At 30.5% G+C, this 17,025-nt stretch overlaps 1 protein-coding gene and 1 long non-coding RNA gene across 2 annotated transcripts; both read left to right on the forward strand.

Moving 5' to 3' along the window:
- The first annotated feature begins 5,893 nt into the window (after positions 1 to 5,893).
- LOC148282310 (uncharacterized) lies at positions 5,894 to 8,902 on the forward strand. Its single transcript, XM_088225233.1, has 4 exons — positions 5,894 to 6,109; positions 7,381 to 7,535; positions 7,930 to 8,055; positions 8,674 to 8,902. Exons 1-4 carry the CDS (start codon positions 6,040 to 6,042, stop codon positions 8,767 to 8,769), a joined length of 447 nt encoding a protein of 148 aa, XP_088081359.1. The 5' UTR covers positions 5,894 to 6,039; the 3' UTR covers positions 8,770 to 8,902.
- Positions 8,903 to 11,041: 2,139 nt separating this feature from the next.
- On the forward strand, positions 11,042 to 13,351 carry LOC148282311 (uncharacterized). Its single transcript, XR_015822116.1, has 2 exons — positions 11,042 to 13,074; positions 13,115 to 13,351. It is a non-coding gene; the product is annotated as an uncharacterized LOC148282311 (long non-coding RNA).
- Positions 13,352 to 17,025: the final 3,674 nt, after the last annotated feature.

The raw sequence follows: 17,025 nt of genomic DNA on the forward strand, positions 1-17,025 counted from the left end.
GATGTCACAAAAGCGATGAAACCCGATCAATGGTTAATTGAAATTTGTGGATTAGAGTGTTTTTTATTTTATCTCGTCAATTATTTTTTGTACGGTGGTTTTTTCCTTTAACAAAATATTTAATGTTTTATAGCCCTTTTAGACTAAAATGGCGCTTTATTAGTTATTCTAATTTTATAAATTAGCTTAAAAATATGAGAATATATTTAAGTTAAAATAAATATTTGTGTTCTTATAATTTGTATCTTAAATTGTAACAAATTTTATTATTATATTCTTAACAAATTAATACTCACTTGTTAGAATATAAAAATATGTTTTAACTTATTACATATCGAGGATTTAAAATTAGAATGACATATCATAAAATTAGGTAAAACTGACATTTGATTACCAAAATACAATTTCCTTTCACCTTTATTTTCGGAGCTAAAACGACATATCTGCATTGGTGTTAAAGTATTATATTATTATTTTAATTTGAAGCGAGCAGCATAAAGCTGAAATGCTTAAATCTATTTTAATGAAAGTTAGTTGTTGGCGCACTTCAACTTTTCCAAAACAAATGTAGTCCATTTTTGAACTTATTGAGACTGTACATTGAGATCAGCGCTTGTGGCAGCTTATTCAAATCATCAACAACCCTATTGCTTAGGAAATGCTTCCGTGGATTTAGATTGAATCTGGTGTGGGCGAGATTCATCTTTTCGGATTATTTCACATAGTATAAACTATTTGGACCAGTTGGCTTCAGTTCAGTCAGCAATATTTTGAGTTTGTCCAAATGTTTGCAGAAAAGGACTGGATTAAACTTTCTAGGGAGTTATTAAGTTTAACATTAATATGTAATGAATGAAATAAAAGTAATCAACATAAAATGTAGAACATATTAGAGAAGGGGATATGGAAGTGTATACAGGGCTTATATATATATATAATAATTTTCTCAGGTCATTCTAGTTCTAAGCCCTCGATATAAAATGTGATTTATGACCAAATTTTAGGAAACTATTTATTTTAAAAATTTAGAATGTATCAAAATGAACTTAATATTTAAATTTTCCAAAAAAATAACTGTGTTATTTAGTATATTATATATTTATTAATTATTGAATTTACACGATTGCTTGTTTAAATTAATTGCAGAATGAATATTTAGTGGAGAAATAATCTAATAATTAATAAGCATGAATAAGTGAGTGAAATTACGTAGGTGCTGAGAGCCAGAAGAACTCTTGAAACTGGCATTCGAAAAATTTTCGTCGATCAATTCCGATGATGGGCTTGTGAAACGTCAGCGTGCATTTACACACGCACACACAAATTTAAGTATGTATGTATCAAATTAATATTATTTCAAAACTTCGATAAGCATTATTGACAAAATAAAAAAAGGAGTTCTGCATTGGTTTGGACATGTAGAGCGAAAAGACAAAGAAAGAAGGGCTAAAAAAAATGTGATGCGAATTTTATGGCTGCAGAAAACGAGGAAAACTAAGAAAGACATTGCAAGACCAAATCCAATAAATACTTAAAGATGGACGTGTCAAAGGTCAGAATAATTGGTGCGCGTGCACGAGAAGATGTACGAATGTAGGGGAACTGAGGTCTGTAGAGCAAAGGCAGTTTTTATTTATTTATTTATTGTGGATAACTTATATAGCGCCATTTTCGTAATAAAATACCTCAAGGGCGCTTTACATGGTGATTCTACTGTTAAGTTAATTTAATTGAAGCTTTAAATTTGTAATTTGATTAAAATAATTTATTTTGTTGTCACGTGCTACGGATTTATTCAAATGATTTAGAGAACAAGTGGGTTTTAAGTTTTTTCCGAAACATCACTTCACTTTCACAGCCTCGCACCTCTGCTGGGAGAGCATTCCATGCCATAGGGCCTGCGACCGCAAATGCGCGCTCACCAAATTTAGTGCGCTGTTTGCGTAGAGGTATAATAACTTTTCCTCTCGCCGTAGACGTAGCTGATCTAAGCGTGAGACGCCTGTCAGCTAGTTCATCTGGAATGCATAGTTCCCTTAGATATTCCGGAGCCGAGTTGTGCAGTGACTTATACATAAGCTAACAGAGTTTGTATTCGACCCTCTGTGGAAAACGTAGCCAGTGTAGTTCCCGAAGTAGTGGAGTGATATGACTGAACTTAGAGATTCCGAAAATAAGTCTCGCTGCGGCATTCAATACAGATTGTAGGCGAGTCATTTTGTTCATTGGTAGACCTGCATAGATACCATTACAATAATCGACTCTAGACACTACAAACGCATTTATTAATTGACGGGCGGCATCAACCGGCAAATTTTTGCGTATGCATTTAATTTGTCTCAGCTAGTAGAAGCATGAACTTATCGTTCTACTAATTTGAGCGTCAAGAGATAGGTCAGAATTGAGTAAAACTCCCAGTAGTTTAACGGTGGGTAGAACGGCACTCCCTACATTGGGTAGAGCCGTATCCTGGATCAAATTCTGTCGTCTGGCTGAAGCCACCCACAGTTGTTCAGTTTTTGATGGGTTTAATGTTAGTCTGTTTTCAGCCATCCAGTTTCCTATTTTCTTGATGCATCCATCAATTAAATTGACAAGCACACTTCTCTCGCCTGGTTTGCAATAAAAATAAATCTGCGTATCATCTGCATAGCAGTGCGACCACAATCCACATTCTTTGATAATGTTAAAAGTTAAATGGCTTCTATCCTCTCTGACTACACCTACAGCGAAACAGCGTGATTGTTTGTTTTGTCATAATTATGATACACAATTGAAAAGAACCTTTAAATCAAAATAAAATAATCCTGCAATTTTTGTTTTTGAAGAATATTTAGTAATAATGACTTCAAATTATTATTATAATCTCCAAGCAACCCACCATTCATTTTACTAACAAACATGTGCCAGGTAAAATTCATTTTGTGACAAAATATTTTTTTAAAGTTAATTGCTTGTATTTTACAAAATCAGATTTCTTTATTGTATTCTCTCATTTTTTATACATTTAATGCAAAAAATGGGAAAAGCAAAGATTAGAAAATGAAATTTTAACTGCAAAAAATATGTTCAAACCTTATCTCAAAAGTAATATTACATGTAAAAAGTGAAATCAGAACAAAAATATGTATCCATTTCTTACTTATTTTTTCTTCTAACTGCACTCAAATTAAATTGCCATCAAACACAAAGAAAAAAAAACAAAATGTCATTTAAGCTCTGATGGCTTTCATCGCCTTGAACATAGGTAGTATTTTAATGCCATATTGGGCTTGTTTACTACTTTATCTTAATTTATATAACTAATTATCGTTGATAAGCTGCGATTGGAGTATAAATGCAGTGCCCTATGCACCATCGTGTGGAGATAAGAATGATAATTATTTAAAACACTTTGTGATTTTATATTATTTATCTTTCGCCAAATTGCTGAAAATTCAGAGTTGTTGCTTGTTTTGTTGGTCAGGCTTAGAAAGAAATAGCACTGAATAATATTATGATCTCACCCGGAATCGACCCCGCAACTCTTATATGAGGAGCTGAGTGTCTTTGGCCATAGCAATATGTTAATTACATATCGTTGTTACGCCTTGAAAGCCAGGTATGGGCATTCATTGTACTAAATACGTTTTACACATAAAATGATAATGTACAAATTTTCATAAACGTACTACAGTTGAACGTAGTTATGCAGAAAGCAGCCAGTTTACAATTTTGAAAAAATGAGATATTAATGTTATCAATTCGATGTTCTGCTAAAAACAGCCAGACCGCTTTCATACAAAAAACTGTATTGATCACCTTCTGAAAATGGTGTCGATTGCAAAAACGACATTTTTCAATTTGCTAAAAACACGCATAGCATTAGAAAAATCTTATGGTTCTTTGAAAATCATTGAAACTGGTCAAATACATAATTTGATTCTTGTTTGTTATATAAAAAACTAATGTTTTCATTGTTTATCATTTCTTAAAGTCAAAAACATTCCAACGGTTGTGTAGATTTGATTATTCAGTCTTTCCACAAAAGCGCTATTATCTCAGTTTCACTTTTCTATGGCTGGCTGCTTTCTGCATAACTACGTTCAATTAAGTATTCACTAAAAAAAATTTTCAGACATTTGTACTAATATCTGCGATGTTTTTGTTTCTCCTAAACATTTTTGTGAAATACAGACGATTTCCAAGGCGCAATGACGATATACATTGGCCAGTATTAGACAATTAAACTTAGGTTAAAAAAAAATTTTAAACCATTCCCATGTAATTAAAATATTGACACCTTGATGATTATTGATTAAAAAGATTTTAACGAATCTTTAAAATAAAATGTCTGTATTCTATTTATTTTTTTATGTTTGCAATGACATCGACGTTATTATAATTAAATCAATGAATTTTTTTTAAATATTAAAAATAAATGTATTTATGCAAGCCAAAATTCCATTATTTTGAATTTTGTATATTTGGCTTTATTAATTTATTCTGCGCCTTTGATTTAAAAGGGCCGATGCCATAAATCTTAATTTTACAAAAGAGTTATTTTACGTAAATTTCGGAAAAAGGGCGTTGTAAGCATTTTTTTTTTAATATTCCGAACACACATTATAAAAATCTACCTTGTGACAAAATGTCAATAAAAAAAGGAATCTGACATTGACCCTTTTAGGTCCGAGGCACAGTATTATTGTGATATAAAAAACATATATTTATAAATATGTTTATGTGTAAAATAAAAGGCAGTGTAATGAATTCAAAGATATTTTAAAATAAATTATACACATATATTGTGTATTAAATTAACTGGCTTTAATTTATTGAGTATTACTAGGAGTAGGTACATAATTCGTCATCATCCCCTTTTCGCACCTAATGGTGCATAAGGCACTGCATTGGTACACCAATCGCAGTGTATCTTGATCATATTTTTTTGTCACATGAAGGTAAAATGATCAGATAAGAGGTACCAGTCCAGGGACTATGAAATACTCTAGCGTAAAAACACATTTTTTAAAATAAATATTTCATGTCAACCAAGCCAACTTACTTAATTAACATGGTACTTAATCAACAATATTTTGGGTTTGTCCAAATTTTTGTGGACAAGGACTGGATTGAACTCCCCGGGGAGATTTTTATATGAACATATTACAAAAGAGATGAAGGAACATTTAAAAGAAATAGAAGTCTAGGCATCTACAGGGCTTATGACCTGTCAATGGCTGGTTTAAGTGGCCACTTTACACACTGTAACATTCACCATTCTGCCCACATTTGAACATCTATATACCTTCAATTCTTTCATCTGTTGATGTTTGTGAAGTTAAAGAGCTGAAACCTTTATTTATGCGGGTGAGATTCATCTAATTGAATTATTTCACCTACATACTAGGCAACGCCTGAAAATGTTATTTTTTCAATTTCTATACTTCTCCATGGACCAGGTATTTATCAATGAAAAACATTGATAATATAAAAAATAACAAATAATTATAAATCTGGTTTTGAATTTCAAACATCAATCAATTTCGAAAAATGCATATTTTTTTATAGTTTCAGAGTTCACATGTAACATTACATCAAATTTCTTGGATCTTTTAATGTAATAAATAACAAAACATATGTAATGTTTGATCCCAATGTGGTGAAGTAAAGGTGACCTTCCAATAAAATACCCAATATGTAATTAAATTAATTAAAAATAATGACAAAAAAAGCATGAATTATTTATTCATCATTATTCTTTTAAAGCTTTTCCGATTGTCGCAGTAAGAATTCATACTTAATTATTTAATATTACTAAAAAATGTATTAGAATCTAATGAGGCTGCACAAAGTTAAATTTAATGACATTGTACATTAGGATATAATCATGAGATAAAATTGAGATTAGAACAATGTGGATGTATTTATGAAACCAAATTATGGTTATCAGATTGTAAACATTTCCAAATGTACTGAAACAGTTCGGTTGGATCGCTCGAACCACGGGGTTTATATTATTTTGTTTATAATTTTTTCAAAAACTTTATTTCAGGAATGAAGTATTTTGTCGTTATTATTTTTATTGTGGTTCATTTCATGTATTCAATTGATGGAAATCAACCAAGTAAGTACATATAGGTATAGATTAAGGCTGTAGTCTAGTAAAACGCACGAAAAATTAGGAAATCACACAATTTTGCCATTTTAAAGCAATGTTTTTTTAAAAAACCGCGCAATTAAAAAAAAAAATGCTAAATATTAGGCAAAATAAGATTAATTTAATTGTCAATTCCAGCTCTTCGTTCTTTGAGATAGTCTGTTCCATAATGAGGAAGTTCAGTGCTATGTGAAATTGGATTTAAAAATTGGGGGACTTCATTTTATTGCAAAGTTTTTCAAAAACGTCTAGAAAAAATGAATAAAAATGAACTGCTTCGAATTAAGACACAAGTTCTTAAGAATCTAAGAATCAACCAATGATAGAGTATTGTGATAGATTTCCGGTTTTCGGGAAGCTAACTTACCAATCAGCAGAACTCTCCGACTAGAACTGGTGACGTCACAGGTGGAGTCATTTAAAAACTACAAAACAATTATAGCACTTATATACATACATAAATATAAAAATATTTTTTAGCTTAGTTTGATAGTTTATTAACAAATAAAAAAATATTAAAAAATCACTGAACTTTCTCATCGATAGATATTTCAACAGAGATATACCATTTTTACACGATTCGGTTAAATTTTGACCTTTGGGACTATTTAAATTGAAATAGAACGTCGTCATTTTTGTGGAGACAAATTTTTTAACAATTTTATTTTAAAAATTATGAATGAAAACCTTAGAGTATATATGTATATACTCTAAGATGAAAGCATTTTCCCACATTGATTTTGAAAGTACAATTAATTTTTCTAAATTAATTTTGAATATTTTTATCGGTATTCATAGTATGTGATATTTCCCTATTATAGTTGTAGGATGAAGATTACAGTTCTGTTTGTAAATGAACCAAAATCCTGGAAGAGTCTTTTCAACTCCATTGCTAAAATCCTGAAAAGGGAAATCGAGTGGAGATAAGTCCGCCTTATCGTGTAGTGCTGGCGCATTTGTTTACCATGCTTGAAGTCCTAGGTTCGATTTCTGGCAGAGTAGACGTCAAATAATGGTTTAAAAAGGTGGTTTCACTGTAGTATTTCATACTACAGTGAAACCACCAGCAGACCTGAAGCGTTAAGACTGATCATCTTAATAACTCCCTGGGGGTGAAACCCAGTCCTCGTCTACAAACTTTAATTATTGTTGTTAATATTTTGTTGCTAGAGAAAATAATGATTGATAAATCTACATAAATATTATGAAATATGTTAAGTATTTTGCTAATTTCCAAGATCTCCTAACGGATAAAATGAAGAAAGGGATTGCTAAATTAGGCCAGGCCTGTATGAAGAGTGTAGGAGCCACTATTGAAGAAGTCAACAAATTGAGAGAGGGTCCTCCGTATGAAGGAAAAGCCGCTTGCGTGTTGGCTTGTATGTTTGAAAAGGTAATCCATACATTTCAAATAAAATACTTTATGTATCTGTATAAAATCCACAATGCTTGGTTTTTATGTTTAAAGATTGCATTTTATATGGCGTTATACACACAGTAGTGGAATTAATTGTGGACACTTCTTCTTTGAAATTTTACATTTATTCACCATTATAACTTTATTTTCACTTATATTTTATATTCTAATCAAAGTTGTATTTATAATAATCATTGTCATATAATTTTAAGGGATCATTATTTTTTTAAATCACTCAAAACAAATTTTGTATGCAAACTTTTAAATACAACTGTTTAAACATTGTTAAAATGACAATTTGTACGAAAACATTATTTCAATAGTACTTTTTGATTTTTATATTGTTATTATTAATTTTTCACTCATATAGGCTGGAATAATGGAAAAGAAAAAGTTTTCTAAACAAGGCTTTATGTTTGCCGTCACACCTTTCATTTTTATGGACCCCAAGAAAATCAGAAGGATGCGGGAGATCTCTGTAGAATGTGATTCAGAAGTAAGTTAAAACATGTACGTAAATTTACTTAAGCTACGGTTTCCTAACGAGACGGTTATTACCTAATTTTATTAATTTATATAACTGAGACATATTGTGGCGGAAAATGCCAATCTAGACATACAGCATTGTAAGTAAAATATATTTGGAAGATGAAAAGTCATCAGAAGTCGAAAACTATTATTCAAAGGAGAGTGAAATGTTTAAAAATCATGCTACAGTACATATTTCAAGGTTAAGTGCAAATTTTTCGTGATTTTTTTACAAAATCAATAAAAATTTCTATATTTTTGCTAGTCCAAATTACATTTGTACCCATTTTTAGACACAAAAATGTTCACCACTACATGAGAAAAAAATGCTTTCCTAAATGTTCATACCGCTATGACAACTATCCGGCAAAGGATGGCACTGCTGTTTGACGTTCTGCTCACAATCGACGCTCTCTAGGAAACCTGCGCTATCTGGTTTGAACGGATGACATTTCAATGACGTCGTCCACCGCCACATGACGACTGCTAGGTGACAGCACCGCTCTTAGGAAACCACAGCTTTACTGAAAAGTTTAAATCTATTTGAATGTTCGATGCATATAATGTTTATTTATTTTGTTTGCAGATAGCAATGTCATCAGATAATGAATGTGAAGCGGCCAATCACATGGTGGCTTGTTTGAGGAAGAATATTCCACAATTAGCGGAAATTAAGTTTTGACTAAATCAGAGTCTTTGGGTGTATGATGAAATATACACCAGAGGCTGGATTAGTGTGGACTTATTTGTTATAATTAAAACAATTTTTTACAATTATGTTGATTTTATAATAGAAAATGTTTAGAATTCTCCGGCTAATATCTTTATTTTTTTCCAAAACATTTCTGAATGACTCAACTTTATTTTTGATAGCAGAGAGCAGTTATTCAGACAAAGTATGTGCCCATGTTATAATTATGATTCATCAATCATTAAACCCCTATCTACATCTGATGGTGCATAGGGCAGTGCATTGCTAAAGCAAATGCAGCATATCTTGATCATCTGTTACAGGAAGGTTAGATGTCAGGGGACAGTTAAATATTGCTGTTATTTTTTTTAATAAAAAAAATAATATTTGCATTCTTATGATTTACCCAAATATTTCATTTTAAGAGCCATTTTCAACGAGTTGTAAAATAACTCACTATTAGAAAATGGAAATCAAGTTGGGGTAGAGTGGGATTCGAACCACGGACCTTTGATCCATGAGTCCGAGACACAGGACCACACCCCGATTCAGATCCAGTCGATTCATTGTATTTCATGTCGATCTTCCCAGGACCTCATGATTGGTAGGCATATGTGCCAACCACTAAATTACGGGGCAGACTTTTCTCTACCCGATTTTTACCTGAGAATGGGGATTGAGTAAAAATATCTCATCCAGGATTCTGGTTCTATGTTATATTAAGAACTGTATTCTTCATCCGCCTGGACACAGAAAATTATATTACCACATTATATCGTGGGGTAATCAGCATTTTTGAGTTACCCACTAAAAACACACTTGTATCTACCTCGTGATTCATTAAAATAATATAATTTGAATGCATGCCTCGTCTATTTGTAGCATTCATGGAGAATAAAAAATGTACTTCATGCGGGTAACTCACACACGCTGTTGTAGTAATTAGCCGTGTAACATTACTGTGGCCTCGTGGTGTATTGGTCAGCGCGTTTATCTACCATTCAAGACATGGATATAAAATATTTATTTAAAAGGGTATTTTCACACCAGAATATTTCATAGTCACCCTGGACTGGTTACCTGGAGCGTAAAACTGATCATCTTACCGTCATGTAAAAAAAAAATGATCAAGATACACGGCGATTGGTGTACCAATGCAGTGCCCTATGCACCATTAGGTGCAGAAAGGGAATGATGATGACATTTTTATTTGTGATTTTTAAAAATTGTTTATTTATTTATGAACTATGTAAAAATAAAAGAATGGGGATATTTTTATTTTAAAATGTTTATTAAAGCAATTTATACAAAAGCAATTGTTTATTACAAATAACAAAATATAAGTTGACCTCAGATTGTCATGCGACAGATTGGGTTACCGTTTATTCCAAATTGAACATTGTACAAAATGCTATTTGATAATCCAGCTGTTGGATAGTTAAAAACAATATATTATATATGTGGAAGTTTTACGGCTATGAAAATCAACAAAATAGCTATACATATTATTATAATAAATACTAAATACAAAAACACAAAACAACTGTTGATTTTCTGTTTAAAAAAAAACTTTAAAACATAACAAATTGTAAAAAGAAAGATATATTTTTTTAATATCTTGTACAACGATTCAGTCAATAATAAACCTTTACTAGCGTAGAATTAAACATTAAACAAAAGTTTATGAAATTAATGCGCAATTTGTTTAGAAAAATTATTATAAATGAAATAATCAGAGATTTCTATACCAGTAAAGTCTCCAATAAGAGATTTCTGAATTTTGTAAGTAATTTTGGTAGAATATATATTTTTTTGATAACTTAAAGAAAATGTGACTTACAATTTTTTTATAAACTACTTTTTTTATAATTCACATAATCATCTAGTAAATCTTGACATGGGCACTCTCGCAACAGGTGCAAGGTAACAAAAAAGTACTAAAAAAATTGTCCAACAAACAAATTTTGCAAAAAAGGGTGATGCACTTTTAAAGTTTTTTTCAGCCTTGATAAAATAGCCGCAGTTGATCTCATGAAATAAAAAAAGTATACTACAAAAATGTTTTGATCCGATAAATATTTATAAAAACTGCAGTCAATATTCAACAAATTATAATTGACGAAATATATAATACAAATTCTAAATGTTTTCCTAAAATATCATGGTTCTAAAAACATCACTACAAAAAATAACAAAATAATATTTTTAAAATGTCATTTAAACTATGTACATTGTTGTTAATTTTTTTTTTTAATCTACAGGATTTTTTTATGTTTTGTTTTCATGTGTTTTGTATTTTACCATGATTTACTATGTATCCGTTTAAAACTATTTTTGTTTGTAAGTTCTATTAAACTAGAACATTATTTGAGTAATACGTTTATTTAAATATGCTTACGTAGAATCTCCACTAAATATTTCCTTCGATTAAATAATGATAAATCTAAATTTGACATGAATTGATTCTAACAATAAAACACCATTTCCAATTCATACTAAAGATGATAATAACCACTGGTAATGATTCGAGTTAAGTGCAAAGTAGGCTTTTTACAGAATAACTTGAGTTAAATATGTTTCAAAACAGTAAGACGATATCTATTTTGTACAAACATATTGTCTATGAACCATTTGTAAAAATTTTCAAGAGGGCCAAAAAAACCTTAAACAGGATTAGGTTCTTTCAGAATTTGACAGTGAGGTGATAACAAAAAATTGTTTGATTTGTTTTTTTTTTACACCACTTTTCCCATTTTGAAACATCGTGATTTGTAATTATGTGTATGTAATAAAATTGCTGGAAACATACTATATCAGGGAATTATTGTTAATGTGACAGTTTACATAAAAGTTTGAAAATTCATGGGATTAATATAAGATTACTGTTATTTGGCGTGCAAGTGTAAAATTTGGTACTTAGAATTTCTTTTCATCATCATCATTCCCTTTCTGCACCAAATGGTGCATAGAGCACCGAATTCGGTGTACCAATTGGTAAGCTAATCGCAGCGTATCTTGATCATTTTTATTGCAAGAAGGTAAGATGATCAGATCTGTCTTACGCTTCAGATGGAGACTATGAAATATCATCATCATTCCATGTCCGCTTCCTAGTTGTAGCATATGATGTCCATAAAGATCCTCCACGCATCTCTGTCGGGTGCCGGCTCCTGTGCATCTTCTCAAGTCAGGTTCGCGTCCTGTAGTTCTGACATGAACTGCCGATAAATGCCTTGTAAAGTAAATGAGCGGGGTTAATGCTCTCAGGGGGCATCTGCAGTACATGGTCAAGCCAACTGTATCGCCTCCGCTTAATGACAGTTGTCACCGGAGTTTGCTGCATCCGTTTTCTTATTCCTTATAAAGTCAAACAACGCGCACCCAAGATTTTTCCGAGACACCTATTCTCAAAACTCGGTATTTTGCTGTTTTGGGCCCTAGTGAGGTGCCAGGTTTCGCATCCGTAGAGAAGAATCGATGTTATGCAGGCGGCATTTGGGTTTCACTGTTTTTATCCAATCTCCAGACAGCCTCCATATTGCTGAATGTGGGGCCTGCCTGCATAGCCGCACTCACAATTCCTTTTGAAAGCTGCCTTTTTCTGTAATATATACTCCTAGGTATTTGAAACTCTCGACCCTTTCGATGACTTAGTTTGACAGAAGAAAAACACCCTTTTAAGTAAATATTTCAAGTCAGCCATGTCGGAAATCGAACCCGAGACCTCTTGCATGGTATGCAAACGTGCTTGAATCATCTCTTACAATACTAAAATCATTTATAAATCAAAAATAAAACCACTTCATTACGCTTAAATAATTTGTTTTTTTCTGGTCCAGGCGGATAAAGAATAGAGTTCTGTGTGTGAAATATAACCAGAACCCTGGATGAGTATTTTGATGCGACGGTTACTCTCAGGTAAAAATCCTGAATAAGGAAATCCAGCGGAGATAAGTCCGCCTCATTGTGAAGTGGTTTGGCGCATTCGCCTGCCATTGTTCAGGTCTTAGGTTCGATTCCTGGCAGAATGGATGTGAAATGTGAATTTTAAAGGTTGTTTAAACTGTAATATTTCATTGTTCCTGGACTGGCACCTGAAGCGTAAGACTACTATATTTCGATTATAGAAAAAACACTTTGACTTAACGATTGTATTACCACTGGCTATTGCCCCCTATTTGTCACGCAACTGGCTTTTATTTTAAAACTAAATTAGAGGAAATTCCATCAAGAGAAACTCATGGAAGAAATCCCATCAAGAAAACCACATGGTGGAATATTTTTATTACAAAATAAGTATTTTATTTTATTTTATATTTATTTTTTTTATTATAAGTTAATATGATTAATTTATGGAAGATATCACCATTGAACACGAAGCACATGTTATATTTAAATATAGAGACATTATGAATAGGAGTTTGAAGAATTAAGGAGCAAACGCGAATATATTATTTTCTCACAAAAATAAAAAAATTATAAAAATGTATTAAAGAAAACAATGTTTGGATAACTGTTATATTTTATGATGTTAATTACTATTGTTAAATATTTCTTATTATTATTTTTATCTTATCTGATTCAATGTAGTTTGACTAAGTGAAAAAGAAACGTAGCGATGTTTACCTCAGTTTTTTATAAAACGATTGTAAGCACATTTTTAATGTTTGCTCCTAAATTATTGATTGAATTAACAGTTTTAATATGAAAAGATTTTTACTATTTCATCTTGGGTAAAAATATCTTCCAACATTTTAAAATCCCGTGTTTTTTTAGTACAAATTTCAATAAAATCAAAAGATAGAAAATAAATAATCTTAGTGGAAAAATTAAATCCATAAATTAGCAGCAATGGTGGATTCTACCAAGCAAAAATAAAACCACTTTAATTCATGATTAAATGATATTTTTGATTTAACAAAACCAGCGCTAGTTGCTATGTATATTATGCAAAATAATGCGGCAGCTTATAAATCCAAAAAATATTTTTTGATACAATCTACAATGTATAAATTTCATATGTATAGTACATTTGAATCATAGTTTTTCCCTATCTAAAAATAGATGATAAAATGAACATTAATTTGTTTCAATGTGAAAAAATGCATTTTTAAATAGTACTGTAATAATTATATCAAAACAAAACACAAGCATGAATCACATAAACAAGTAAGGAAAAAAAAGAAATATTTTGTTTTTTCGTTCTAAAAATAACAAAACACATTTTGGCAAAAACACCGTACAAAAAATCATTTTTAAGAAAAAACTTATGTATAATAATTTTATGCGAAAATAAACTTTATAATAGTGAGATGAACAAAATCATAAACATAGCTTTGCAGTAATTATAATGCAAATTGTATGTGCAGTAATAATTATTGACCAAGCCATATTTGAATATCTTATAGTTGATTTCACGAGATATTCAAAGATGACTCTTTGATTTTTAGGATTTCATATTTTTCATTCAAATGCAAAGCATCAGCAAAAATTTCTACATTTTTATATTTATGCATACACCATAGTGTTCCGATGGTTTTACATTTTATGTAAGGTGTTCCAACATTTACATGGTAATTTTTATTCTGTGAACTGTATACAGCACAAATAAAACATGGATATATCTATATTCTAAGCGATCCAATTGATTCAGTCTTTGAAATCAGCGTTCAAAACACTTTTCATTTATATTTTCTCAGTCCTATTTTACAGAAAAAAGGATACATGTTTAATTAAATTTCAACTGACACTAATAAGTATCAATTGAATTAAGTCTGCATAGTAACGACAATGACCGTGTTGATGCCTCTACAAAATTACAAGACTCCTTTGGCGGGAGCTACCTGCCCGAAATAAAAATATGCTACAGCTCATATGGCAGAAGTCACTGGCTCAAGCAATTGTCACGTAAGAAACGTGGTAAATTTCTTATTTTTTGACATAAAATTATACATCTATTGGAGAAAAATAAACCCTTTTCATCGATAAAGAAAAAAATACTCGATAAAACAGATTTATATTTCAAAACTTTACAACTGTCATTTAATGTTTAAAAAATGGCAAAATAAAACGGAAGTCACATTTCTTAGCCAAGAGAGAGAAAAGTGGATCCAAAGACTGCGGAGTGACTGAAATAAAAAGGGAGGGAGAAAAGAAACAGTGTGGTTTTGTAAAATATGTTCACGGAAACCTGGTCTGCATCTAGGATTGTGCTTTGAAAAATACCACACAGAGAAAGGTTTATTTCAAAAATAAATCCATTGATAAATTAGTTTTCTTTGTAAATTGATATTCTTTTGCAAGAATTTAATTCAGGGCTAGCTTAAACAGTGAGTGCAAAATAGAGTTGAAAGGGTTAATAGAACACAATATTTCAAATTAGTATAGCAGCTGACGTATGCCACCGGTCAGCAATGCAAGAGCCGAAATGGCTGTGAAATAACAATATTTAAATGGCAACAAACGGAAAATACAAATTTATGCTTTTCTTTGTTTGTACATACGGTTTTTCTCTTCAAATAAAAAATATGGTTACCAAAGACAGCACATCTGCTTTGATTATTTTCAGCACGAATCTAAGCATTTGTGTGCCTTAAAAAATAGCTGGGAATTACAATATTTGCACGAAACAGTTTATGATAATACTTTATTTGTAATTTTTCTAGAAGTTTTTTATTTAGACCAATTTGCAATTTTCTCACCTTACAGATATTGAAAGATTGTACAGTTATTTAAATCAGATGTCTGAAAATATATTTTAAAATAGTATAACTACGTATTTAATTCGTGTAAAATCACTAAAATAAAGTATCAAAAAATTATTTGCGGAACAGTTTCAGAACAGAACCAAATGATACAAAAATACCTAAAATACATAATCTGCTAACGTGTATTAAGTTTAGTGCTTTACATTATTTCATAAGATTAAAAATATTTCTTTTTAAGCCTTGACAAAGGAACAGTCATGTTCTGAAACTGATTTTACAAAAACTAAATACGTAGGTATATTTAAAAAAAATTAAATATCTGTTAAAAAGCTGTCAGCCTAATTCTTCGAAATGTAAATAGAAAAGTTATAATTAAAATCAGGTAAAAAGTTTATTACAATGGAATTTTACTTCAAATGGATGAGGTTTCTTAATAAACTGACATATCTGCAAATATTTATATAATTTATGTTTAGTGGATAGGCAATATTTAGAGGAACTATTCGACCACTTGAGACGACTAACTATTAAATAAGTGCACATAAAACGGTGTCGCACTTAACTAAATACAGTAAAACCTTGTTTTTACGTTCTTCAATTTGATATTTTCCCATTTTTTCACCGAAATGTTCAGGTCCCATTTTTCTTAATACATTCTCGTACAAATATTCCCCCCCAATCAACATTTTTTACATTTTTCCTCACCCCGGCCCGGCATTTAAAAATTACCAAAAATTATTTTGTGTCAATAAAGCCAAATTTAAAAATGTAGCTATAGAAATAGTAAAAGTTATAAACAAAATGATAAAAGTATGATACAGTTTTTCCGTAATCAAATGTAAATGACAGTCGAAATTCCAGCGATTTTAACCTCTTCATTCTCTTTTTTCCTCAAGTCCTATAAAGTTTGAAGTGTTGTAAATGCATAGTGGTATCATATGATTGAACACTATGAACATTAAAAAACATCAACTAAATGGCGGTAACAGAAATAATTTTTGAAAGGATTCATTTAGTCTAACGGTTTTTAGCGTTTCAGTGTTTATAAAGTAAGTAACTGATAAATAAGCCAAAAACAATTTATTTTCATCTAAATTGTTAATTCATGCATGCAGAGGTTAAGTGATAACATAGTAAAAAAAGTAATACCATATAGATAAAATTTCCCCGCATTAAGGAGAAAACCATTGTACATATGTATGTATTGCGTGCAAATATATATTTTTATTTAAGTGTAAAATTTAAATATTTACATATATAAAATTATTTAACTGGTTGTTTGTAAAATTAATAATAAAAAAAATATTGCTTGAAAAAATACAAAATAATTAAATGAAATTATGAAAATAGGTAAAAATATTCAAGATCCCCAAAGACACCAGTTTTCACCATATTTTTTTTTCTGATGGTATATTTACACTATAGTTTAGAACATTGATTTTATTTTTGTTATTTTTAAATTTCTTTCCATACATTTTTCATTCTTCAGTATTACATTTTTTTTTGTTGCTCCCTTGAAGAACGTAAAAAAGGGGTTTTA

Source organism: Micrasema longulum, unplaced genomic scaffold, assembly GCF_059751315.1.
Source record: "Micrasema longulum isolate JH-2025_06_02 unplaced genomic scaffold, ASM5975131v1 h1tg000340l, whole genome shotgun sequence".
Taxonomy (NCBI): Eukaryota; Metazoa; Arthropoda; class Insecta; order Trichoptera; family Brachycentridae; genus Micrasema; species Micrasema longulum.

What these genes read in the sequence shown, in the direction of transcription:
- LOC148282310 (XM_088225233.1), top strand. Translation starts at nt 6,040, where the DNA reads ATGAAGTATTTTGTCGTTATTATTTTTATTGTGGTTCATTTCATGTAT. An exon ending in AATTGATGGAAATCAACCAA is followed by an intron (nt 6,110 to 7,380) that starts GTAAGTACATAT and finishes CTAATTTCCAAG; the next exon opens with ATCTCCTAACGGATAAAATG. An exon ending in TGGCTTGTATGTTTGAAAAG is followed by an intron (nt 7,536 to 7,929) that starts GTAATCCATACA and finishes TCACTCATATAG; the next exon opens with GCTGGAATAATGGAAAAGAA.